The sequence below is a fragment of the Phoxinus phoxinus genome, assembly GCF_949152265.1.
Source record: "Phoxinus phoxinus genome assembly, chromosome: 5".
In the NCBI taxonomy this organism is placed as follows: Eukaryota; Metazoa; Chordata; class Actinopteri; order Cypriniformes; family Leuciscidae; genus Phoxinus; species Phoxinus phoxinus.
Genome location: NC_136880.1, coordinates 36,742,902 through 36,767,734, shown reverse-complemented (window position 1 = coordinate 36,767,734; position 24,833 = coordinate 36,742,902). Strand labels below are relative to the sequence as shown.

The 24,833-nt window shown below is 44.1% G+C and overlaps 2 protein-coding genes across 2 annotated transcripts; both read right to left on the bottom strand.

Moving 5' to 3' along the window:
• Positions 1-5,179: 5,179 nt before the first annotated feature.
• nlrp1 (NLR family pyrin domain containing 1) lies at positions 5,180-21,087 on the bottom strand. Its single transcript, XM_079613833.1, has 11 exons — positions 20,366-21,087; positions 20,096-20,167; positions 19,752-19,896; positions 17,703-19,446; positions 17,424-17,501; positions 17,105-17,179; positions 16,860-16,994; positions 16,423-16,575; positions 15,539-15,628; positions 8,215-8,316; positions 5,180-7,515 (listed from the first exon to the last, which is right to left on the bottom strand). The coding sequence occupies exons 1-11, from the start codon at positions 20,924-20,926 to the stop codon at positions 6,318-6,320; spliced, it is 4,353 nt and encodes a 1,450-aa protein (XP_079469959.1). The 5' UTR covers positions 20,927-21,087; the 3' UTR covers positions 5,180-6,317.
• A 1,322-nt stretch (positions 21,088-22,409) lies between these two features.
• Positions 22,410-24,147, bottom strand: LOC306999336 (apoptosis-associated speck-like protein containing a CARD). Its single transcript, XM_079613920.1, has 4 exons — positions 23,808-24,147; positions 23,400-23,648; positions 23,210-23,282; positions 22,410-23,077 (listed from the first exon to the last, which is right to left on the bottom strand). Exons 1-3 carry the CDS (start codon positions 23,818-23,820, stop codon positions 23,218-23,220), a joined length of 327 nt encoding a protein of 108 aa, XP_079470046.1. The 5' UTR covers positions 23,821-24,147; the 3' UTR covers positions 22,410-23,077; positions 23,210-23,217.
• Between the last annotated feature and the right edge of the window lie 686 nt (positions 24,148-24,833).

Genomic DNA, 24,833 nt, shown 5'->3' with positions numbered 1-24,833 from the left:
TCTGGTGGAACTCACACTTCTGGACCTTGGCGTATAGTTGATTGTCAATAAGACGCTGGAGCACGGCGCGCACATCCTTGACGTGTTCTGCAAGAGTCTCGGAATAAATCATGATGTCGTCAATGTAGACTATGACCTTGTGATTCAACATGTCCCGGAAGATGTCATTGACGAAGGCCTGGAAGACAGAGGGACTGTTGGACAGCCCGAACGGCATAACCCGGTACTCGTAGTGCCCAGTCGTCGTGGAGAAGGCCGTCTTCCACTCATCCCCCTCTCGAATGCGGATAAGATTGTAGGCATTTCTCAGGTCTAGTTTGGTGAAAAACTTGGCGGTGCGGAGCATCTCCAGGGCGGCTGGGACCAGAGGCAGGGGATAACGATATTTGACTGTCACCTCGTTAAGATTGCGGTAGTCTATGCAGGGGCGGAGACCTCCGTCCCTCTTTTTGACGAAGAAAAACCCTGCGGAAGCTGGAGAAGTGGAAGGTGTGATGAAACCCTTGGCGAGCTGTTCGTCTATGTAAGCCTTCATGGCGTCGGTCTCTGGCTGAGACAAAGGATAGACTCTCCCACGGGGTGCTACAGCTCCTGGAAGAAACTCGACGGCGCAATCCCCTGGTCTGTGAGGTGGTAGTAGAGATGCTTCCTTCTCGCTGAAAGCCAAAGCGAGGTCGTGATAGGCAGAGGGAACGCCCTTGAGATCAGGATTCTCTGACTGACCGAGAGCAGCTTCAGGACCATGGACAGCGGACTGACAGTTCGCGGAGCAGAACGGGGACCACTGAATTATTTCTCTCTTGCACCACGAGATATGAGGGTCGTGCTTCTCCAGCCAGGGGAATCCTAGAACAACAGGATGTTGAGGTGAATTTATGGCGAGCAGCTGAATTAACTCAGAATGTTGAAAACCGATATCGAGGGTTAACTGTTGAGTGATATATTGAATCTTGCCGGACCCCAGGGGGCGCCCATCCAAGGCTGCTATAGCCACTTGAGGTTCACATGAAACGAGAGGGAAATGATGAGCTTTAGCAAAAGTGATATCAATGAAATTTCCCGCTGCCCCAGAATCAATCAATGCAATGGTGTTAACAGTCTCATTATCAGTGCTGATAGATACTTTTACAGTGAGAGAATGCATAGTGAGGAGACTGGGACTCACCGCAGGAGAGATATTAGAGCTGGGTCTCACGGGGCATGTCGCCCTCAGGTGGCCGGCTTTGGCACAATACAAGCAGAGGTTCCGGCGCATTCTCCGGTCGCGCTCCTCAGTGGTTAGGCGCGTGAAGCCGATTTGCATGGGTTCTGGTTCAGCATTGGCGGAGGAATATTCGGCTATGCGAGGTTTGAGTGACGTGCGGCGGGCGCGCATGAGGTTATCCAGACGAATGGTAAGGTCCATGAGTTGAGAAAGGGTTTTTCCGTCATCTCGGCATGCGAGCTCTCCCTGTAGATCAGAATTGAGTCCCTTACGGTAGAGTAGACGTAATGGATTCTCCTCCCAGCCCGTCTGAGCAGCGAGAGTGCGGAAGGTGAGAGTGTAATTCGCCGCGGAGGATCCTCCCTGACGAAGAGACAGCAACAGCTCACCCGGGTCCTTTCCGTCGGCGGGATGTTCGAACACCTCTCTGAATTGGATGAGAAAATCGTCATAAGAGGGAAAAGCGAGATTACCTCCTGACCACAGCGCCGTCACCCATTCCAGGGCTTTTCCAGTCAGCAACGAGCATATGAAGGACACACGGCCGTCGTCGCTAGTGAAGAGGTGAGGTTGTTGATTAATATACAGTGTGCATTGCAACAGGAACCCCTTGCACGTAGCTGAAGATCCATCATATTTCTCGGGAAGGGATAAACGGAGACTATTGGATGTACTCACACTGGGCATGGGTTGAGCTGGGGGTGCAGCGACCTGTGTGGCCGCGGTGGATTGAGGAGAAAGTGACTGCATGGATCTCACCAGTTCCTCGGTGAGTGAAGTTAATTTCTCCAGCTGTCGTTGATGAACCACCAGTACTGAACCTTGATTAGAGAGTTCTGTGGAAAACTGATGCAGGGCTGCTGGATCCAGTGTTGGCGAAGTCTTCTGTGATGGAGAGTCTGAGACATTCGGATCCATTTGCAGTAATTTTATTGAAACACACAATGAAGCAAAGAGACAAGGCAGACTAGGAACAGGCAAGGGAGATCCAGGAATCAGAGTGGTTACCAGGCGTGGGTCAGGGCAGGCAGAGAACGTTCGTGAAGGATCCTTGGAAATACAGGCTGGGGTCGGGGAACCAGGAATACTTGGGTAGATTTAGAGATCGCTTGGAAATGAACGCCGTGGCAGAAACAAGACTTCGCAATGAGGGTGAGTTGGGAGTGTGCATATAAAGGGAGCTGAGAGAGTCAGAGTGAGAACAGGTGCGCTGATGATGGGATGGGACAGGGCTGGTAGATAATGAGTGTGAGGAGGTGGAAGATGGGAAGTGCAGTCCTAGTACTCAGGGGAAAGTGATCTGATGCCGCCAGAGGGAGGCGATAGAGGTCGTTCCGTGACAATTAAGTACAAACGGGTGAGTTATGAAAAATTTAGTGTGAGGGATTTGTTCACTTCACACAAAAAGATCTTGGAATGTGACGGCTAACTGTAGTAGCGTTTAGTCCACTGTCTATAATAGCCTAATTTAGAGATCACTTTTTTTTTTTAACCGACTACCAACTACTTTGATCGGTTAACGTTGATGCGGTCAACCATCGGTCAAACGGTCATCGGTTAACATCCCTAGCCCAGACAGACTCTCACGGAACAACGTTCCTACAGGAGAGTGGTCCCTACACACACAGACAGTGCGCCTGCTGTGGAAAACGTTCGGCAGAGCGGAAATAGACCTGTTTGCGAACCAGGAAAACGCTCACTGCCCTGAATTCTTTTCAAAGAGCGCGAACGCGCTGGCCAATGTCTGGCCCCGCCGTCCGCTCTATGCTTTTCCTCCTGTCTCACTCCTGCCTCAGGTGCTGGAGCGTATCAGGGAAAGCGGATGCTCAGTGCTACTTGTCGCTCCATACTGGACGAATCAACCTTGGTTCCCAGTTTTGATGCGACTGAAGAGTACTGCCGATTCCAGTGAGGAGAGACCTCCTCTCGCAGGCCATGGGCTCGATTTTGCATCCTCGCCCGGATCTCTGGTCCCTACACGTGTGGGCCATAAACGGGCACCCCCTAACCTCCCAAAGGGAGTGTTAGACACGATCGAGCAGGCTAGGGCCCCGTCTACTAGACGGCTCTACGCTTCCAAATGGTCGGTGTTCTCTGGTTGGTGTTCAGACCAAGGTCTGTCACCACTGCAGTGCGGGGAAACGGAGATTCTCTCCTTCCTGCAAGAGCTATTAGATAAGGGGAGAACCCCATCCACGCTCAAAGTCTATGTGGCAGCCATATCAGCGTTCGTTAATCCAACGCTTGGCCATTCACTGGGCAGAAGCGACCTGGTGGTCCGTTTCCTTAGAGGAGCCAGGAGGTTAAATCCTCCAAGGCCTCCTTCAGTCCCCGTTTGGGACCTTTCTACGGTGTTGAACGCTATGAAAGGGGCCCCTTTCGAGCCTATTCACTCAGTTGACATGAAGCACCTGTCTTTCAAGACCGTGTTTCTTTTGGCTCTCGCTTCAGTGAAGCTTGTGGGGGATTTGCAATCGCTCTTAGTTAGAGCCTCTTGTATGGAGTTCGGGCCCAACGACTCTGTAGTCGTGTTGAAACCGAAGCATGGGTACGTACCTAATTCCCTCAACACACCGTTCAGGGCTCAGGTCATCTCCCTGTCGGCTCTGCCGGCCTCTGAGGACGGAAATAGCTCCCTTTGCCCGGTCAGGGCATTAAGAGCTTATGTGTCCCGCTCCGCTGTTTTTCGACAGTCGGAGCAGCTCTTTGTTTCGTTCAGTGGGCGCTCTAGAGGGCGAGCTGCGACGAAACAAAGTCTATCTCGATGGGTAGTGGACGCCATTGCGCTAGCCTACGCATCTAGAGGTTTGGAATGCCCTCTGGGCATTAGAGCACATTCTACGGGAGGCATGGCCTCTTCGTGGGCTTGGTATAGCGGAATCTCGTTACAGGATATCTGTATGGCGGCAGGCTGGGCCTCCCCGTCTACATTTATAAGATTCTATAACCTAGAGGTTCCTGCGTTGCAGGCTAAACTGCTCTCGGTCTAGAAGACTATGTATAGTGTTCCTGCCCCGCGCTGCGGTCCAGGTCACTCCAATGTTTAAGCATCACTCACTGACAATGTGTCCCATGAGCATGCTATTACCCCTCATATATATCTAATATTTAATATATATGTTATTATGCCCTTAGAGGTACTACTATAAAGGGATGATGCTAATTTTTAGCCGCTCTCCCTATAAATTCTTGGTGTAGGCGCTTGTATACCAGGGCGTGCGCGCCCTCGGGTGTCTGTGTCGGTCCAAGAGCACGCACGGCGTGTTACAGGGGTTCCCGTAGCGTCTTTCGACGCAGTACGAGAGAACTCTACGTAAGAGAACGTACTCGGTTACTAACGTAACCTCGGTTCTCTCTAGGAGAGGGAACGAGTACTGCGTCTCAGGCCGTGCTTGCCCACGCTGCGTCGCTTCTGTGACGAAAATCAGAGTGGGAGACAGCTATGCTTGTATTTATAGGCCTAGACCACGCCCGTTTCGGCGGGAGATGACGCAGAAGGGCGCGAAGCGTCCTCATTGGTCAGCGTCACTGGCCTCGCATAGGCTGTGCTTTTCTGGCGGAGCAGCCAATGGGCGCGCGATTTGCTCCGCCTAAGGTTGTATGCTACAGAAAAGCGTTTTACAATATTTACAAAATTAAGGATTAATTTTTAGGCTTCAATCTCGAAAAAGAAATATCTTTCCCGTAGCGTCTTTCGACGCAGTACTCGTTCCCTCTCCTAGAGAGAACCGAGGTTACGTTAGTAACCGAGTACGATTTTAAACACCGCTGTGAACACAGACTGAACGCGCTGAACACGCGTGCATGCAGATAAGTATCAAATTACATTCATAACCGGCCTTACAGTAAGTGTGTCCCCGGCTTTATGCAGTTATGAGAGAGAAAGAAGCATTCGCGTCAATATTATTATTTATTTATTTATTTATTCAATTCGTTTTAATTAATTCGTTCATTCTTTTTTTTTTTTTTCTATTAGTGACAGACTACTAGCCTAATAAATGAAACACAACGCCCTTTTAACAAGTATAGGCCAATCAATAATTTTTTATTTGTTATATTATCTGCAGCAGGACTATCAATTCATTGAAATATTCTTTTTAATTTTCTATTGATTATATATAGGACTATATAGGCTATATACTTCATTTATTAAAATTAAACTGCATGTTTCCATTGATTGTGAAGTTAGACATTGAAAATCACAGATCAAGCGCATGGGGCTGCAGTTTTCTTGTTATGAATTGTATCGTATTGTCCGTTATTACAGTTGACTACGCGAAGTGATATGGAACTGTAATACGGTTAAGACCTGCCGGAACTACTTTAGCCGTGCGGTTCCCTGAATATAATTGCACACCTCAGAATGTTCGTCAACCAATCAGATTCAAGCATTCAACGGCCCTGTAGTATAATGAGCTTTATTTTATCACAGATTAAATATCACGATGATAATCTAGAGTATTTTTTCAACACACTGTCTGTAAATTTAGTCAGCCTCAACAGGTTCAGCTAGATATCCTATTATATGTGCTGTTTTAATGTGTATTCATTTTCTGTTAATTGCAGCCTTGATAACCATTGATTGCCATAATTTCAGACGTGTAAATAAAAAATAGCTTTGTTGTTATTATTATTATTATTTTAAAACAGCCTATATGCTACTATAGTAAAAGCGTTATTATTATTTATGTGCAATGTCATAATTCAGTTTACAAAATAAGTTTTTATTGGTTATTAGCATTTTGATACAGCTAAATTAATTCAGAACAAGATAGTATAGAAATAAAACCTGTAAAGTAAAAACATATTAATTGAACTTATTCAATAAACTTATCAGACAACAAAATATATTTCAGCAGTCTAGAAGCTTTATGCGTTTTTATAGTTAAGTGGACCATCTTGAGTGTTGTCTTTACAAATATACTATTACTAAATGAGTCATCTGCAGTTAATTTGGTCATGTATTTTTCAATTCATATTTCAGTTCAGTGCAGAAATCAATTTATCTTACACTCTAGCATTAAACAGTTATATGTTTTTAAAATTTTAGTATATACCAACAGTCCATTTATTCATGTGCCAAACTAAACTCTAATATATACTGTAGAGATCATTAAGAATAGGAACGCAGCAGTTCATCAAAGAGGTAAGGCTCTTCTTCCTGAAGAATCACAACGAATTTAACTTTTGCAATCACACCACTTGTTTTCACTTTGTCATAGATACTTGTCATACTATTCTGACTGGTTAAATTAGTATGTGTGATTTCAGAATATAGTTCCTCATGAATTATTCTCTGCTCAAGCAGTTTATCTGCTATGCTCTTCACATTTTTAACCCTTTGAATGAGAGCCAATCTGTGTTTATCAAAAAACTGAGCTTTATCAATCTCAGAATTCAGTTGCGGCTCATCTTGGACTTGCCTTTGATTTAACTGGGCAAGTTCGTCTTTCCATATTATGGCAGTCCACACAGATGTCTTGTCCTCTTCTCTGATAAGATTCATTTTTACGTCACCATGCTGATGTTGCTTGACCTTGAAGAAGTTTGGCTCGATATCTGTTCTAAATGAAATCCCCTCTACAGGATGAACAGAAGCACCAGGAACCTCAAGAAGGTGCGGCGTTTTCATCCGAAACTGTCTGTTAGGTCTGGGATGGCTGATCAGATGACTTGATTTTTCATTCTGCTCAATTTTCTCTTTTGAACAAGTGTCATTGACTGGAAAAAAGTAGATGTGAAGGATGAGAGGATCTTTACAGCGCATGTAGAGAAGAAGGTTACAGTGTTCTGCCCACGGCGTGAACCAGCTTATAATTAGAGTTGTAAGAGAGAAGGATGGTTGGAGTATTTTGCCATGATAACGGGTCAACTCTGCAGATTGTAAAGATATTCCTTCATCTCTTTTGCTGAGGAGCTTCACTGCATCTTTGAGAGAGGGGTCAGACTCTGCTAAACAGGCGTAATGAGGCAGATGGGCCTCCTCCAGTTTCCCTGAGATCACGGTCACATCAATCACTGGACCAATTCGCTCACACTGAAGCCTCTCCAGCTCTGCACTGAGGAAACGTCCATCCACTGCACGATACTGGAGAGTGACGTCACCAGCACAGACCCATCGCATTCTGGTCCTGCTGCACTCGAATCGACCCGCCTGAGTGCTGATGCTGAACTTTGACCCCCCTTCATCTGTACAGACTGACGGCTCCACGGGAACCCACTGATCACAGTCGACAATGTGAACACAAGACTGACACACTGGAAGCGGGTGAAGATCCAGTGCAGACAGTTCAGGCTCAGAGATGGTTGGCCTACAGAAAAATAGAGTGAGAAAGTGAAATGTTTGTATTTAAAGGTGGTGTGTTGAATTTTCTTTAAATTAAAATACTTTCTCTTATGACAGCTTAAAGGCCAATTTACACTGCCCAGACAGACGCAGTATCTTACTTCTCAGACATTCCAAGACCCGACAAATGCTGATTCAACATGTTTAATTGGCGAAAATGAGAGCTGACAGATGTACAGTAGTACACTGATCCAAGAAAACCAGTCTGACAGAGAAAAACAAGTCTGATGCCGTCTTTTGGTGCAGTGTGAATTGACCCTAATATGCATAGTTCATAACCCTCTAAAATACAGGGTTGTAACCAACATAAACATTGAGGACATGTCCTCGTCAGTAATTAGATATAGCCAAACTGTCCCTCACAACATTTTATATGCTTTGCTCAGCTGCACTCTATTATGCACCACTCTGCTAACAGAGCTCGGCAATGTCAAAATGATTGAGCTGGATAAATTAAAGAAGGCAGGCTTTTACTGTTACTGTTCACTTCTTTACTGTTCACAGATGTCGAAAATAAATGTAATGTCTGTAATGCAATCTAATGTTGATGGAACAGGCCTATTTCAGATTCACAAAGTGCAATTTATGCAAACATAAGATATAGTAAAAGTGAGGCAGGCAGAAGTATGAAAGAGAAACAGATAAAATTATTAAATTATCTCACTCTTCCAGAACTTTTGGTTTGAAGTTAAATGTCCTTTTCTCATTGCAGCGGTGACTCCAGTCCTCTTCTTTGCACTGGTCAGTGGATTTACTGCACTTCCTCCTTTATACAGATGTAAAAAAGGTGAAACCAGAATAAAGAAACCAGAGATGCAGAATCTATATACCCAATATTATCTGGAATCATATGTAGGTAGTATTCAGTCACCATCCAAAAAAATCATGATACTTTATGAACAGGAAACGTACTCGGTTACTTACGTAACCTCGGTTCTCTCTAGAAGAGGGAACGAGTACTGCGTACTGAAAGTACGCACCGGGTAAAGTCTCTTTGCTCGAGATATTGAAGCCAAAATTTATCCTTAAATTTCCATATCTTGTAAACGCAGTGCAGCAGCAGTCAGACCTAGAGCGGGCAATCTAGCGCGCTCATTGGCTGCTCCGCGGCAACTGCTGCAGCCTACCACTGAGCCCCTGGCGTGACGTCACGCCCAATGAGGGCGCTCCGCGCCCTCACGCGGCCAAGCCCGCCAAAATGGGAGTGGCTTAGCGTATATAAGGGGCAGTTCAGGCTGCTAACACTCGATTTTGATCGCTGAAGCGAAATGAGCTCGAAGCGCGACACGGCAGGGAACGCAGTACTCGTTCCCTCTTCTAGAGAGAACCGAGGTTACGTAAGTAACCGAGTACGTTCTCTTACGAGAGGTTCTCTCGTACTGCGTACTGAAAGTACGCACCGGGAACCCCTTGTAAACGCCGTGTGCGCTTAAGCAGTCACTATATGAATCCCAGGGGGGAACGCCCCGGGGGACATGGATAAGTGAAATTTAGGTGGCCAACAGAGTGGGCTCGCACCTGTACATAAGCACTATATGAGGGGATATACATACAGAGCGGCACTGCCGGTCTTATATTTGAACACATCTACCCTTGTAGCGCAGTTCACAAGTGAGTCGCTAGGACTTTTTTTTTTTTTTTTTTTTTTCAGACTGAAAGGAGTCTAGCCTGCAAGGCGGGGACTTCTAGGTTGTAGAACCTAACAAATGTAGACGGGTGAGGCCCAGCCTGCCGCCGTACAAATGTCATGAATAGAAATCCCGCTGGACCAAGCCCACGACGAGGCCATGCCTCTGGTGGAATGAGCCCTAACGCCCAAGGGGCATTGCAGGTCTTTTGACGCGTAAGCCGCAGCAATAGCGTCCACTATCCATCTGGATAGGCTGTGTTTCGAGGCGGCGAGACCTTTGGTGCGCCCACCGAACGAAACAAAAAGCTGCTCCGAGCGCCTGAAGGCGGCGGAGCGCGTGACGTAAATTCTCAGTGCTCTGACAGGACAAAGGAGGTTCGTATCGACCTCGTTGTCTGATGCCAGCAAAGCTGAGAGCGAAATGATCTGTGCTCTGAACGGGGTACCGATCGCTTTGGGGACATAACCATGTCTCGGTTTAAGGATGACTTTAGAGTCATTAGGTCCAAACTCGAGGCACGTAGCACTCACAGAGAGCGCGTGCAAGTCACCCACACGTTTAACTGATACAAGAGCGATCAGAAACACGGTTTTGAGCGCGAGGTACTTCAAATCCACAGAGTGAAGCGGTTCGAAGGGATGTGCTTTCAGGGCCTCTAGGACCAGGGAAAGATCCCAGAAAGGAACCGAGGGGGGCCGTGGGGGATTCATCCTCCTGGCTCCTCTAAGGAAGCGGATGATGAGCTCATTCCTTCCTATCGCCTGGCCGAGCGTCGACTCGGCGAACGCTGCGATGGCCGCGACATATACTTTGAGCGTGGAGGGGGACCTGCCCCTTTCCAACATCTCTTGAAGGAAGCAAAGCACCCACGAGACTCCGCACGTTTGAGGCTGTAAGCCCTTGTCCGTGCACCATTTAGTAAACACCGACCATTTAGACGCATAAAGCCGCCTGGTAGAGGGGGCTCTAGATTGCGTGCTCGTGTTCACGACCCCTTCTGGCAAAACAACGGGTACCCATTGATTATCCATGCATGCAGAGACCATAGCTCTGGATGAGGATGCCAAATCGATCCGCCGGCTTGGGAAAGGAGGTCTTTCCTACCGGGATCGGCCATGGGGCTGAGTCTGACAGCCGCACCAACTCCGAGAACCATGTCTGGTTCTCCCATCGGGGGGCTATGAGGAGCACCGAGTGACGCATTTCCCTGATTCTCTTGATTACTTGTGGTAACAATGAGACCGGAGGGAACGCGTATAACGGCATCTGGGCCATGTCTGGGCCAGAGCGTCCTCGTTCTTTGAAAAGAACCTTAGGCAATGGGCGTTGTCTGTCGACGCGAATAGGTCGACTTCCGCCTTGCCGAAGCGGTGCCACAATAACTGGACTGACTGAGGGTGCAGGGACCATTCCCCGAGGGGAACGTTGTTCCTGGACAGTCTGTCCGGTCCGTCGTTCAGGCGTCCTGGCACATGCGTGGCTCTGAGCGAGCGCACGTGGTGCTGAGCCCAGACGAGGAGGCGTTCGCCAGATCGCAGAGTGCCCTGGATCTGACACCGCCCTGGCGGTTCACGTACGATACCACAGACATGTTGTCCGTTCGAACCAGTACGTGGTGGCCCCGCAGAAAAGGGAGGAAGTGTTTCACAGTGTACTCGACCGCTATCATCTCCAGACAGTTTATATGGAGGAGCTTCTCCGTGTCTGACCATAGGCCAAAGACCGGTCTGCCCTCGAATATCCCGCCCCAACCGAGGTTGGAAGCGTCCGTCGAGATAACTTTTCGGTACGAGACAGTTCCCATCATAACTCCCCGCTGATACCAGTCGGTCACAAGCCAGGGCTGCAGAGCTGAAACACAGCTCTGAGTCACTCTGATTCGGTAACCGCCGGAAGCCCACGCTCGGTGGTGTACACGAGCGTTGAGCCATCGTTGCAGGGGGCGCATACGCAATAGACCTAGCCGGAGCACTGCTGCGGCTGAGGCCATAAAGCCCAGCAATCTCTGAAACGTTTTCAGGGGAAACACTTTGTCTTTCTGGAAAGATGCGGCCAAACGCTGAACACGGCGCGCGCGCTGTGTTGACAAGCGAGCCGTCATTGCCACTGAGTCGAGCTGTATTCCCAGAAAGGAAGCTGACTGACGGGGCAGCAGTGAGCTCTTGGTCCAATTGACCGTGAGACCCAGGTTTTCCAGATGACTGAGTAGCACAGCTCTGTGAGACACAAGTTCCGCCTCTGATTGTGCTAAAATCAGCCAATCGTCCAGATAGTTCAATATTCGCATCCCCTGACACCTCAGGGGAGCGAGCGCCGCGTCCATGCACTTCGTAAATGTACGGGGTGCTAAAGACAGGCCGAACGGCAGGACGGTGTACTGATATACCTGACCGTCGAAGGCGAATCTCAAGAATGGCCTGTGACGGGGTATGATCTGAATCTGAAAGTACGCGTCTTTCAGATCGAGAGAAATGAACCAGTCCCTCGGGCGAATTTGCACGAGGATTTGTCTGGTCGTGATCATTTTGAACGGTCTTTTCATAAGAGCTTTGTTCAAATGTCTCAGATCTAATATAGGTCTGAGCGCTCCGTCCTTCTTGGGCACGAGAAAATAACGGCTGTAAAAGCCTGACTCGCTCATAGAAGGACGTACTGGCTCTATCGCCCCCTTGCATAACAGTTTTGCTATTTCTGCGCGAAGTAGGTGTGCTACTTCTGGGTTCACGCTCGTCACTGTACGGGCTCGGAAGCGCGGGGGACGGCGAGCGAACTGCAGTGTATAGCCCTGTCTTACAACATTCAGCACCCATTCTGACACGCCCGGGATCGCTTCCCATGCTTTCGCACGCATAGCTAGGGGCAGAATGGTCTCCGTGTTCTGAGCGCCGCACTGCGCGGGCTCAAGAAACTGAAACGGAGGTATCAGCGCGGCGCGCGCGCCCTCGTTGGCTGAGTAATGCTGCTCGCTGACGGCAGCATCCTGCTGTTTCACATTCAGTAGCTCGGTCGCTAGGGACGGAGAACAATTTGTGGCGCGAACAGCGGTGCGCGTGAGCGGTGTTGGGGGTACAGTGTTTGTTAGTAAGCGTGAGCGCTCACAGGGCTCACATTCACAACACAGCCGGTTATACAATGGTATCCGCGTTCCGATCGCCGCACTGCGCGGGGTCGAGAGACTGTAGCGGAGGTATCAGCGAGGCGCGCGCGCGCGCTCTCGATGTCTGAATAAGGTGGCTCGCTGACAGCGGCAGCCGGCTGCATTACACCTAATGACTCGATCGCTTTGGACGGAGAACATTATGTGGCGAGAACAGCGGGGCGCGTGAGCGGCGCCGGGGTTACAGTGTTTATCAGTAAGTGTGAGTGCTCGTGAGCGCTCACATGGCTTACGCTGACAACACAGCCGGTTATACAATGGTATCCGCATTCCGATCGCCGCACTGCGCGGGGGTCGAGAAACTGTAGCGGAGGTATCAGCGAGGCGCGCGCGCTCTCGATGTCTGTATAGGGCGGCCGGCTGTTTCACATTCAATGACTCGGCCGCTTTGGACGGAGAACATTTTGTGGCGCGAACAGCAAAGCGCGTGAGCGGCGTTAGCTTACAGTGTGTATCAGTAAGTGTGAGTGCTCGTAAGCAGTCACAGGGCTTACGTTCACAACACGGCCGGTAAACAAAGGTCTCCGCGTTCCGATCGCCGCACTGCGTGGGGTCGAGAAACTGTAGCGGAGGTATCAGCGAGGCGCGCGCGCTCTCGATGTCTGTATAGGGCGGCCGGCTGCATTACACACCCAATGATTCGATCGCTTTGTACGGAATCATTCTGTGGCGAGAACGGCGGGGAGCGTGAGCGGCGCCGGGCTGCAGCATTATCAGTGAGTGTGAGTGCTCGTGAACGGTCACAGGGCTTACGTTCACAACACGACTGTTAAAGCTTTCGTCCCCTGGAATAACTGTGTAACAGAGCGGGCAGTGAGTAGGTGTGGGCACTGTAACGTGGGCACATATCCTACGTCTAACACTCGAGCGGCGCGTGCCCGCTTATGTGAGTGGGCTCTGTGACAGTGAGGGACACCGGGGGGGATCGTGCTTATGTGTAGGGTGAACACAGTGGCGTGGGCACATCTTCTACACTTGAAAACACCGTCGGCGTGAGCCGGAAAAACAGACATTACACTCTTTATGAGATTTATCTGGGTCGCCGTGGAAACGGCGTCTGTGTGCAGGCGAGCGGGTTAAGCAACTGGCTCGTTGGCTGCGGTATACACTACTGCAGTAGCCTTAGCTAAGGGGACTGGCAGAGCGGGTAACGTTAGGTTTGATGGCGGTCCGGCCGCGGCGGGACTCGCGCATCTTCTCCTCCGTGCGGCTGCTAGGAGGACTTCGCGGCTCAGGTTTCAACGCGATCTTGGGCCGGGGTCCCCGGGGGGGAGGCGGCTTGTGGCGGCTGTCAGAGCGCGATCTGTCGTCGCTGCGAAGAAGGTCCGTTGCAGGCCTTAGCGGGAGGGCAGACCTTGAGCGCCATCTTGCGGATGGCGGGCAGAAGTGCGCTGCGACCGCTTCTTCACTGGGGGAATTTGTATCCCAAAAGCAGCCATCATCGATGGTTCTCCGTCCACCTCATCCCCTGAGGCGACAGCAGTGAGGGCCGAGGCCGGCAGATTGCTAGATTGCCCGCTCTAGGTCTGACTGCTGCTGCACTGCGTTTACAAGATATGGAAATTTAAGGATAAATTTTGGCTTCAATATCTCGAGCAAAGAGACTTTACCCGGTGCGTACTTTCAGTACGCAGTACGAGAGAACCTCTCGTAAGAGAACCAATGTTTTGTATAATGTTTTATGTAAAGTTAAATAATTTTTGAATGCACCACAATATTGAGGTGCATTCAAGATATGTCAGAAAGATTGTATTTACAAGTTGAATTCACATGAACGCCACCACAAAGTCGTAATTATGAGTGAGGAAACGGGATTTTCTCTGAGTTCAGAGTTTCCGTGTCAGTGAGAAACAGTGGAATCAATGGATACAACGTCTCTAGTTGATAGTACATTTTCATAAATTTAAAAAACATAAAAAAGCGAAACGTGCCTGATGCACATTTTTGTTCTTCATATTCTAGAAGTATTAAAAACCTTGCTGTATTTTTGTGGAGTTAATTAAAAGAAGGTACAACCACCTCCGACGAAAGTTACTTGAACACAAGTCATGTCAAGTCAAAATGTATTTATATAGCACAATTTATACAGGCAAGCTGACAAATGCAATGTGGTTTACATAACAGTATAAGATTACACAACCGACAGAACAGACAAATTTAAAATACAATTTACAGATTATTAAAAGCAATTGAATAAAAATAGATTTTCAGACGTGACTTGAAGACTGACAGGTCAGATGCAGATCTAACATGAAAAGGCAAGCTATTCCATAATGTAGGGCCCGCAATGGCAAAGGCGCGATGACCTCTGTGTTTTAACCTGTACCGTGGGATTGATAAAAGTTTCTGTGTCCCTGACCTAAGACCTCTGGAGGGATTGTATTGCATTAATAGCTCAGACAGATAGAGGGGAGCTAGGTTATTAGGTATATAATCACTTATAGACAAATAAGAGAATTTTAAAATCAACCCTAAAACGAACCGGCAGCCAGTGAAGTGATGCTAAAATCGGTGTAATGTGTTCACGTTTGCGGATGCCTTTTAAAAGCCTCGCTGCTGCATTTTGGACTATCTGAAGATGTGCTAAAGTAGTGGAGTTTATTCCATAGTATAAAGAATTACAATAGTCTAGTCGAGATGATAAGAATGCATGAATCACCCATTCAAAGGCTTGGGGACAAAGAAAAGGCTTAATTTTGGTCAGTAGACGGAGATGGAAAAGGGAGCATATACAGGAAAAAGCGTAGGGGCCAAAATTGAGCCCTGAGGGACCCCCCATCGAAGGTGAGCAGTAGAGGACACAGAAGAGCCAAAACAGACAGAAAATTTTCGATCTTTCAAATAAGAACTAAACCAATTTAGTACTGTTCCTTTCAGCCTCACATCATTTTCGAGTTTAGACAAAAGAATATCATGGTTCACCATGTCAAAGGCAGAGCTAAGATCTAAAACCATTAAAATAATAGAATCTCCAGCATCTGTTGTCAGATAGATGTCATTGAGAAACTTCAGTAGTGCTGATAGTAGTGTAACACACCTGGCGACTTCCCTACTTGTAAATACAAACTCCATAGCAGGACTTGAACACACCATTTGTTCACAACATCCAAGTAACTTGTTTATGGTAATCTGGTTAAAATAAAAGGACCTTCGTAAAACGATTTATCATTATAGAAAACAGCTGCTAAACGCATACATACCCTTCAATGGTTACAGTGCAGTGTGTATCCGTCAGTGATTTGTGCAGTAACTCGAGTCCCTCCTCTAGCAGCAAACCTTTGACAGTGATACTACAATACAACATTTTAGCAATGTGACTCAAACACCAATAAGCAAAGAGTCTTCAACATATGATATCAAACTCTTTAAAATCATATATCAAAGAGAGTCTGGCTATGCAATTGTCCTGTTTGTGTTGATCCACAGCCAAACATTTTGATCTTACACCAAAATAAAAGCAAGCCTTGATGCTAAGGTGACTACTAAACTTCCACTATGTAAATATAAAGAATTTTATGTATGCATTGACGTCACTTTCCCGCCGGAACACGCCCACTCAGCCGGACTAAGTGGCAAAAGAGCTTCTGCCTGACTGGATTTAATAGGGGAAACTGTTCAGTTTAAACTAACGGTTGGACTCTATATAGTGTTCCGTAACTTACCAAAGATCCAATTATCCATGGATATTGACATGCAGCCAGGAATTGTGTTTCCTGACATTTATATGTGCCTGATTTTGACTCCGGGGAAATACATAAAGAAAATTTGCCAGTGAACACTTTATATAATTATATAAATATAGGTAGGTCTAAATTTGCGTGATCACTTATATCAATGTTATATATATCATCATATCGTCCAGCCCTAAAACTTGTATAGTTTTTTGGCAATGTTTATTTTAAAACATCTAAATATGGATAATATGGTAAATGTTTTATTGATGAGTTGTCAATACAATATAAAACAATACAGGGTATGATTTTACAAACATATGCTGCCGCTCAGTCTTTTTGCCACTCAGTGGGCGTAACCGCAGCGAATCTGGCCGACGGTGACATCACGCACACACCCTCTGTACTCTTACCTGAGCTGCTGTAGACTGGTGCAGGTCTGGACGAGGGAAATTATCCCAGAAGCCCAGCTCTCATTCAGACTGAACACCTTCAGATCAAGATTCTTTATACCCACAGAATGAAAGGATGACAGCAGCAAACTGACATGATCACACTCTGAAGAGCTGCATTACAAACACAAACACAGGTTTGTTTCGCTGTATTAGTGATATCTCATATGCAGAATACCTAACCCTAACCCTACAGATATCAAAATGTGATTTTTTACTACTGAGGACCTCATAAAATGTCTTTACAGGAGGTCAGTTTTAAATGTGCTTTACTATTATAGGGGCATTATCAAATATTTTGGCACTCACAGGTACTGTATAGCCAAATCTGTGCAGAATCTGTATGCATTGCTGATGGTCATACAAATACAGCAAAATTAGTTTAAACATTTTCTTACTCTTTTGAAAACATTCCTGCTTTCTCAACTCTCTGTAAAAAGATTGTCCAGTCAAAGTTGGATATCTTTGAGTGTGGACAGGTAAGACTGGTTTTTAAAAATGATGAATTGTTCTCCAAGTTTCTCACAGATAACCTGGAACAGACAGACATTTGTTAATGGCATCTGTTGCATTCTGAAACAGATGCTACTTTAAATACACCAAATGACAGCGTATGTGTAATAAAAAAAGAAAAGTGTCTTACTGGAAATCTTCATATGTGACTGACAGGTCAAGTGACCATCTGGGACTCTCACCACTGTATTTATCCTCCTGAACTCTACCATTCAGAACAAAGACACAAAACACCATAAGAACCATAGAAGTGATACCAGATATTACCAACATGACAACTTTTTTAAACAATTAATACATTATTAAGAGGTAATATTTATGGAAAAATTATATTTATGGAAAAATCCATCAACCACACAATATTCATTCACCTCACAATAGCCATAAATGGATAGATATTTCCTATAATTATATAAGATTTACAATATTGATTGAAAAAAATAAAATACTTCAGTTTTCTTAAGGTTTTGGATTCAGCAAACATCTTGATCGAATCTCCCACTTCAGGCAGGTGATCCACCGTCAACCTTAAGTCAAAACAAAAATAATTTAAAAAATAAAGTTAACATAGATATAAAACTTTATAGAAACAACATAAATACTTGCAAAGTATCATTAACATATGCAATGCATGTATGTTAAAATAGCTTTATTAAATCATAAATATACAAACTATATATTACATTACAATACAATAAACAAACAGCTCTCCACGCAGACACACTGACCTCAGAGTCTCACACATACAGAGGGCTGGCTGAAGAATCTTGAGTTTATCAGCTGTTAAATCACAGTACATGAGGTTCAGGTCTCTGATGTGTGGACAGAACTGAAGACAGTACAGCAGCACCCAACAGTCTGTGCTCCTCAGAGAAATGTTAGACAGATCCATGAAGCTGTGAGTTGTCAGCGCTTTCCTTACAAACTCCTCATCCTGGAGCTCATACAGACAGTGGAAAACATATAGTTCACATCCATGCCATGTTGTCATTGTAAGAATTCTTTGCTTCAGTGTTTTCTTCAATTTTCTTTTCCTCAGTTTTATGATGTGAGAAACGGTTAATTTGATTTTTTTAAAGAGTGAGCTGATCGCCTCCTCATTTAAGAGACCATAGAAGAACAGCAGAACTGATGGGATGGGATTTGATCTTCTTTCTAAAGATAACCATTCAACTATAGCTGAGCCCATCAAGTTCAACAGATCATAGACTTTCGACCAAGACTCTTCTTCACAAAGCAAGATGCAATAAAGAGCAGCAAAGAACCATTGAAGGCTGAAGTGCATGAACTTGAACACTGGTTCCCGTTTCTGTTTTCCATTAAGATCATCTGCATACAAGAACAAACACGTGGCGGCATCTAAGCCAGTCTCGGCCACACTCTTTTCATCAAAAAAGACTTGCTGTTTTTGTATTCCTCTCTCTGCCAGCTGACCCAGACTCCTCAGCATGGTGAGGACAGACTGACTCTGGCCATGATGCTTCAGTAGAGTGGACACAAAGTAAACATATATGGAGGTGGTTGTTTTTAGTTTTTTCAACATAACCTCACTATCGGTTGAGTATTTCTTTAGACAAAAGCAGACCATCCAACACAGCAAAGGCACAGAGCAGGTAGTCTGGAGGGTTTCATTTGCTTTCACACTCTCATGTGTTTTCTTGAAGAGTTGCTCATCCTGAAAGAACTTGTGGAAGTACTCCTGCACCCCTCTCTCAGAGAAGCCCACAATCTCAGTGAAACGTTGAGATCCTTTGAGGAGATTGATCACTGCAGCATCAGCTATACATCTCATAGTTACAAGCATGAATGACTCAGGCTTCAAGACTCCCCTCAACAGGTTCCTAAGAATAACCATAGGCGGCGCTCTCTTGGATGTATTAGTGTGTGGTATGAAATGAATGGGTGGATGAGATACATACTCATCCATTCCATCAATGAGGAAGAGGACTTTCTCTGGTGTGAACTCTAGTATCTGTGAGATCTGATCTGATGTTAAACTGCAACTCCAGCTCAAGAGCTCATTCAAGCTCATCTCCTCAGAAATACACTTCAGCTCTTCACACTTTAACTGAAAAACCACATCAAAGTTTTCAGAGTAAAGTTCTCCAGATGCCCAGTCCAACATGATCTTCTGTAACGTGAAGGATTTTCCTCTTCCAGAATCACCACTGAGAATCACAGTTTTCGGTGTGTTTCCGTCACTGTCGGGACTGAACAGCTGGTCTATTCTGATACTGTGATTCTTGTCATTTGATAACAGTTGAGATGATGTTTTTATTCTAGAAGTATGTGCAGACCTCAAACGTCCACGATAGTATTTCTCATTCTGCTCTTTGCTCCTCTGAATGATCACTGGTTCAGTGTAACGGGCAGCCAGTTCCACACGTTCATCTGATAGAGGGTTATACTCTTTCACAAACTTGCATCTGTCAATGACTGTTGTCCTGTACTGAAGATTCATGCTGTTCCAATCTACAAGAAAAAAATACAACAGGGAAAATAGGTGTGCTGAACGCTGTAACTAGAAACCCCTGAGGTGTAATAAGTAGAACGAGGAAGTTGTTGAGTGCACATTCCCTTTCCATGCAACAACCCTAAACATACTTTGTAAATAGAAAATCTGATGCAACAAAAATAAAATTAAACGCTGTAACTGACACTTTAATGAGTTATTTGTGTAGTTATTTGTGAACTGTGAAGCCTTATTGTGTGTTTTAATATAGTATTGTACAATTCAACACTCCTTTCTAAATGTAAATAAACAATACCAACTTTACCCTTTCCATAAACCTTCACTTTTTGCCATCTATCTTGTTTATCTTTCAGCTGAGAGGCAGATTCTTGTGCATCAAAAGAGAGGGGATAACTGACAGTGATGCTTGGTGAGTCCAGTCCAAAAGGGTAAAAGAGAGGCCGGACACTCTACATGAAGACAAAATAATTCACGATGACAATCTGCTTCAGAGATACATTAATACATACAATACATAGAATTATTTTGGAATATCATATTAGACATAAATTAATAGTTATAATTATTCCTTTCACTTAGATCTTTCCAGTACCTCTGTCTGACTGGACTGGTTCTGCAACTGTTCTTTCAGCTCTTTTCAAAACTCACCAGCTTAGAACAAGCTCCTTTTAAACGTTCCACCCCCGTAATTCTCTCCTTGATTGTCTCATGGAATTGTCTCTGTGTGGAACAATGTAGGTTTTAATCAGCTATGACAAAACACATTTATGGACGGTGAGCAAAAAAAAAATCAGCCATAGACTACAGTTGGTTTTTACTTTCTAGAAATATGATAGAAGATCATAGTTTTAATATAATAAAAGTCATCAAAAATAATGACAAACATCATGTTCAGGTGTTCAGGTCATATCCACATACCAGGTTCTCACTCCTCTCTGCTTCAGCTGATTCAATCTTATGGTGTTTGTGCTTGTCAATTATACACAGGTAACATATATACTGCTGGTCAGTCTGGCAGAAATATTCCAGCAGTTTATTATGTTGAGAGCAGATCATCTCCTGCAGTCGTCCCGTGACATCTGTCATAAAGTGTCTCTCATCTTCAAAGAGACTGTCATGTTCTTTGAGGTGAATTTGGCAAAAAGATATCCAACACACCTGACAAGACTTGATGGCTTTGTTTTTGTCCCCAGTACAGACGTCACACTCACTCCAAACAGTACGAGCTTGTGGTTTTGTCTTGAGTTTCTCCTGCACTTTAGCCAGCTTGGTGTTTCGACCTAAACTTCTTGGAGTGAAGGTCTGACAGCACTGAGGGCAACTGTGGATTCTCATCTGATCGTCTTTATTACAGTAGTCTATGCAGCTCATACAGTAACTGTGTCCACAGGGAATGGTCACTGGTTCCTTCAGTAAATCCATACAGATTGGACAGATGACCTGATCCTCCTCATCCCATGAAAAACTGTCTTCTGCCATTTTCCTGCAAACACAAATGCACACAACACAACAACAACAACAGCCTAAACACACTAACCAGCTTTCAGCTATTCCTAAATAAAGTAAAAGTTTCAGTAAGACACTCCCTGCAAAACGTGTTCAGTCACTGGGTGTTTCCAGAAATGGGTTTCTTAAGACCTGGACAAAATAGGTGTGTCCAATGACTGAAGGTTTGACATGTTAATTTCAGAAGATTGTCTCTGGTAGATGCCGTAACTCCATTCTTTCTCTATTGACAATTGATGATTTTGAATACATATATGTGTGTGTGTGACGTACATTGTATCCCACTCTTCACATAAACATTCTTACAATGTACATAAACTTCTGATCTTTTCAGTATTATATATTGAAATATATAAATTGAAATGCATTTCTCTGCACTTGTGTGTTTAAATCACATTTAAAGCTATAAGAATTGGATACATACAAATCATTTAAAAGATTGAGCTCCTCTTCCTGAAGAATAGAGATTAAGAGGTTTTTCACAGCAACACTGCCTTCACGCATGACGCTGCAGATCTTTCTCTTTGGTTGAAGTCGGATGTGTAATTTCAGAATATATTTCTTCATTAATAATTTGCTTCTGAAGCAGTTTGTCTGCAATGGTGTTCACATTCTTAAAGTTCTACCAAAGTTTAAACCACACCAATTTCTATCAAAAAGCCTAACTTTATCAAAGTTGACAGGCTAAACATGAACATGTTTCACAAATTTTGACAACCAGAAAGTGATTAAGACATTTTGTTATCATTTTGATAGTAATTCGTACATATTTTACGGATGACCTACCCCTGACCCCGCCCCTAAACATACCCATCACGGTTTACAAATCTTACCAATTGGTGCGACCTCACTCAGATAGCGTTTGTCTAGATAAAGGCAGATGATTACATTTTAAGTGTAACCATACGTCATTAGGTATTGCCACACACTTTACATTGTACACATTGTAAATAACTGACAGATTCTGTAAAATATAGGCTACATCATGTGCTGCTGGACAAAACTATTTATTCTTCTTTAAATCCAAATATTAAAAAAGACATTTAAAAGTAAAAAATTTAGTCAGAATTCATAATAAAATTATACCCCTTATTTTTAACTTTAAAAAAATTCTGATAGGCTATATGGAATATATAATCCTTAAATGCCCCAGCTAGTGGAAGCAATAATAAGGTAATCAGTATTTTTGTTTTATTCACGTCTGCAAAAAATGACAACCATTCAAATACACATATATCTTGAGGTTAACCTCGCTCATAAGTGAAAGGTCGTTCTACTAGCTGTGTACATTCATGCAGGGAGAAAGACAGAAATGGTACCAGTAATGGAAAGGTACTAGATGAAGAGTCTGTTGCTTCATTCAGATCATGGGCCTTGGTTTATTCTTACCTTGGGCATCGATCTGCTAACACACCAGACACCTTTTAACCTTCTAGAGATAAATCAGAGTCCAGAATAATCAAATTTAGTCATTTATTTGTCAGGGAAAAATAATGCCATTTACAAAATTAAGAAATAAAAAGACCAATGTAAACCAAATCACCAAGTAATCAATTTATCAAGGAGAAGAGAATCCTTCCTGGAATGTAAAAACAGATGCACAATAATTATGTCAATGTGTTGTGAAAGGAAATGAACAGTAAAAAAAAAAATTCTGTTAAAAAAAAAACAGTAAAGCCAATCAAAGGCAAAAAGATGTAAGTCAATGGAGGATTTTCAAACTTTCATCTACTTTGCAAGCACTGTAAAATCGTTCCTTATATATATTTTTTATTAATATAAAGGCTTTCATTTGAATATATTTAAGTCGAATAACTATAGATGATGCTGCATAAAATGTTGTCTTTATAGCATTAAAAGAGCAGCATAAAAATGTTATAGATTTAAAATTTTCACCTAAAAAATAAAGCTTTTCATCCATGTAACACAAAGGTCAAATGTTCCCAAAAAAGTCCAACTTTACTTTTATACATTTCAAATGTGTAAAACACAGCCTACACAATTCATGTATAACAAAATTTCAAATCATTTTGATACTTCTTTTTTTTTTTACATGACAGTTGAACTGTTGAACAGTCTTGCACAGTAGCCTACTGTCTTTTGAGCATCGAGAACATCAGCAATCTGTAAAAAATACAATAAAAAGTTTGCTTTTCTCTCCAGTGAGAATATTCCTAACAAAGGTGGTTATTGTTTGATTTCAGAGCATAAGCGTTTGACATGTATATTAATACATAACATGCAATTGAAACTCACTGTTTAGTTCACTGTAGCTGCTTTCCCTGCAGGCTCCGCTCACTGTTGTCCAGCTCACGTTCAGTAACACCACCTGTTACCATCAACCACACCACAGGACAGGACAGGACAGGACAGGACATGTCATATTAGACTACCTATACAGGTTTGAGGTTATAATCTCAAATAATAGCAACTGTAGATGATTTACCCAGGTCTTTGAAGAGGTATAGTTCGTGATTTTTCAGTGCATAATAAAAGTCATGTTTCACTCTGTCTCCTCCGGCGTCTAGTGGTTCAAAGAGCTTTCTCATTTTTTTGGGGTTGGTATTTTCTGCTCTGATCTCTGCATATGTTTCAATATTTATCATGCCTTTATTTTGTAGCTCATCTGCTATTGGCATCACTGAAGTAACCCTTTTAATAAGAGCTGCTCTGTTCCTATCCACAAACTGGGCCTCTGTGGATAAAATAATGAATTAGGCTATAGCATAGAAACAAGGCTGTAGGCTATTTCAAACTATTCGTAACTCATTGTTATTAAAAAATAGAGATTTAGATTTGTTTGAAACTTTTTGAGTTTGCCAACTCATCAGCTCACGCCGTATTTCTCACTTACCAAAGCTGCTCATCGTGTTGAATAACAAACTTGATCCGGGAATTAAAATACAAAATAAAAAGTTACCTGCTATAACTCTTGAATAAAATATAATAAAAACGTTTTTAAATATGCCGTAGCCTACACGCGTTGGAATAAAATTCAGTCTATTTCAGCTGAACTAGTTTGATGTAAAGAAAGAGTTGCAGTTCCGGACGGGTAAAAAACGAAAGCACTTTTCAATGTACATAACATGGGCTGGGCGTATGACATTATGACGTCAATCACCCTGTATGCCTACCAAATGGCATCAAGCTAGGCCTATTAGTCTACACTGTAGAGCTATGTTATTCGCTAAAATAAGAGACTGGATGATTTGCGTTTGGTTTTAATAGGCTACAAAGGTTTTTTTTTCTTTTTTTTTTTCACATTTTTAACCCTTTGAATGAGGGCCTTTATCAATCTCAGAATTCAGTTGCGGCTCATCTTGGACTTGCCTCTGATTTAACTGAGCAATTTCGTCTTTCCATATTATGGCAGTCCACACAGATGTCTTGTCCTCTTCTCTGATAAGATTAATGTTTACGTCACCAGCATGGTGCTTGACCTTGAAGAAATTTGGGTCGATATCTGTTCTAAATGAAATCCCCTTCTGGGATGGCTGATCGGATGACTTGATTTTTCATTCTGCTCAACTTTCTCTTTTGAACAAGTGTCATTCACTGGAAAAAAGTAGATGTGAAGAATGAGAGGATCTTTACAGCGCATGTAGAGAAGAAGGTTACAGTGTTCTTCCCACAGCGTGAACCAGCTTATAATTAGAGTTGTAAAAGAGAAGGCTGGTTGGAGTATTTTGCCATGATAACGGGTCAACTCTGCAGATTGTAAAGATATTCCTTCATCTCTTTTGCTGAGGAGCTTCACAACATCTTTGAGAGAGGGGTCAGACTCTGCTAAACAGGCGTAATGAGGCAGATGGGCCTCCTCCAGTTTCCCTGAGATCACGGTCACATCAATCACTGGACCAATTCGCTCACACTGAAGCCT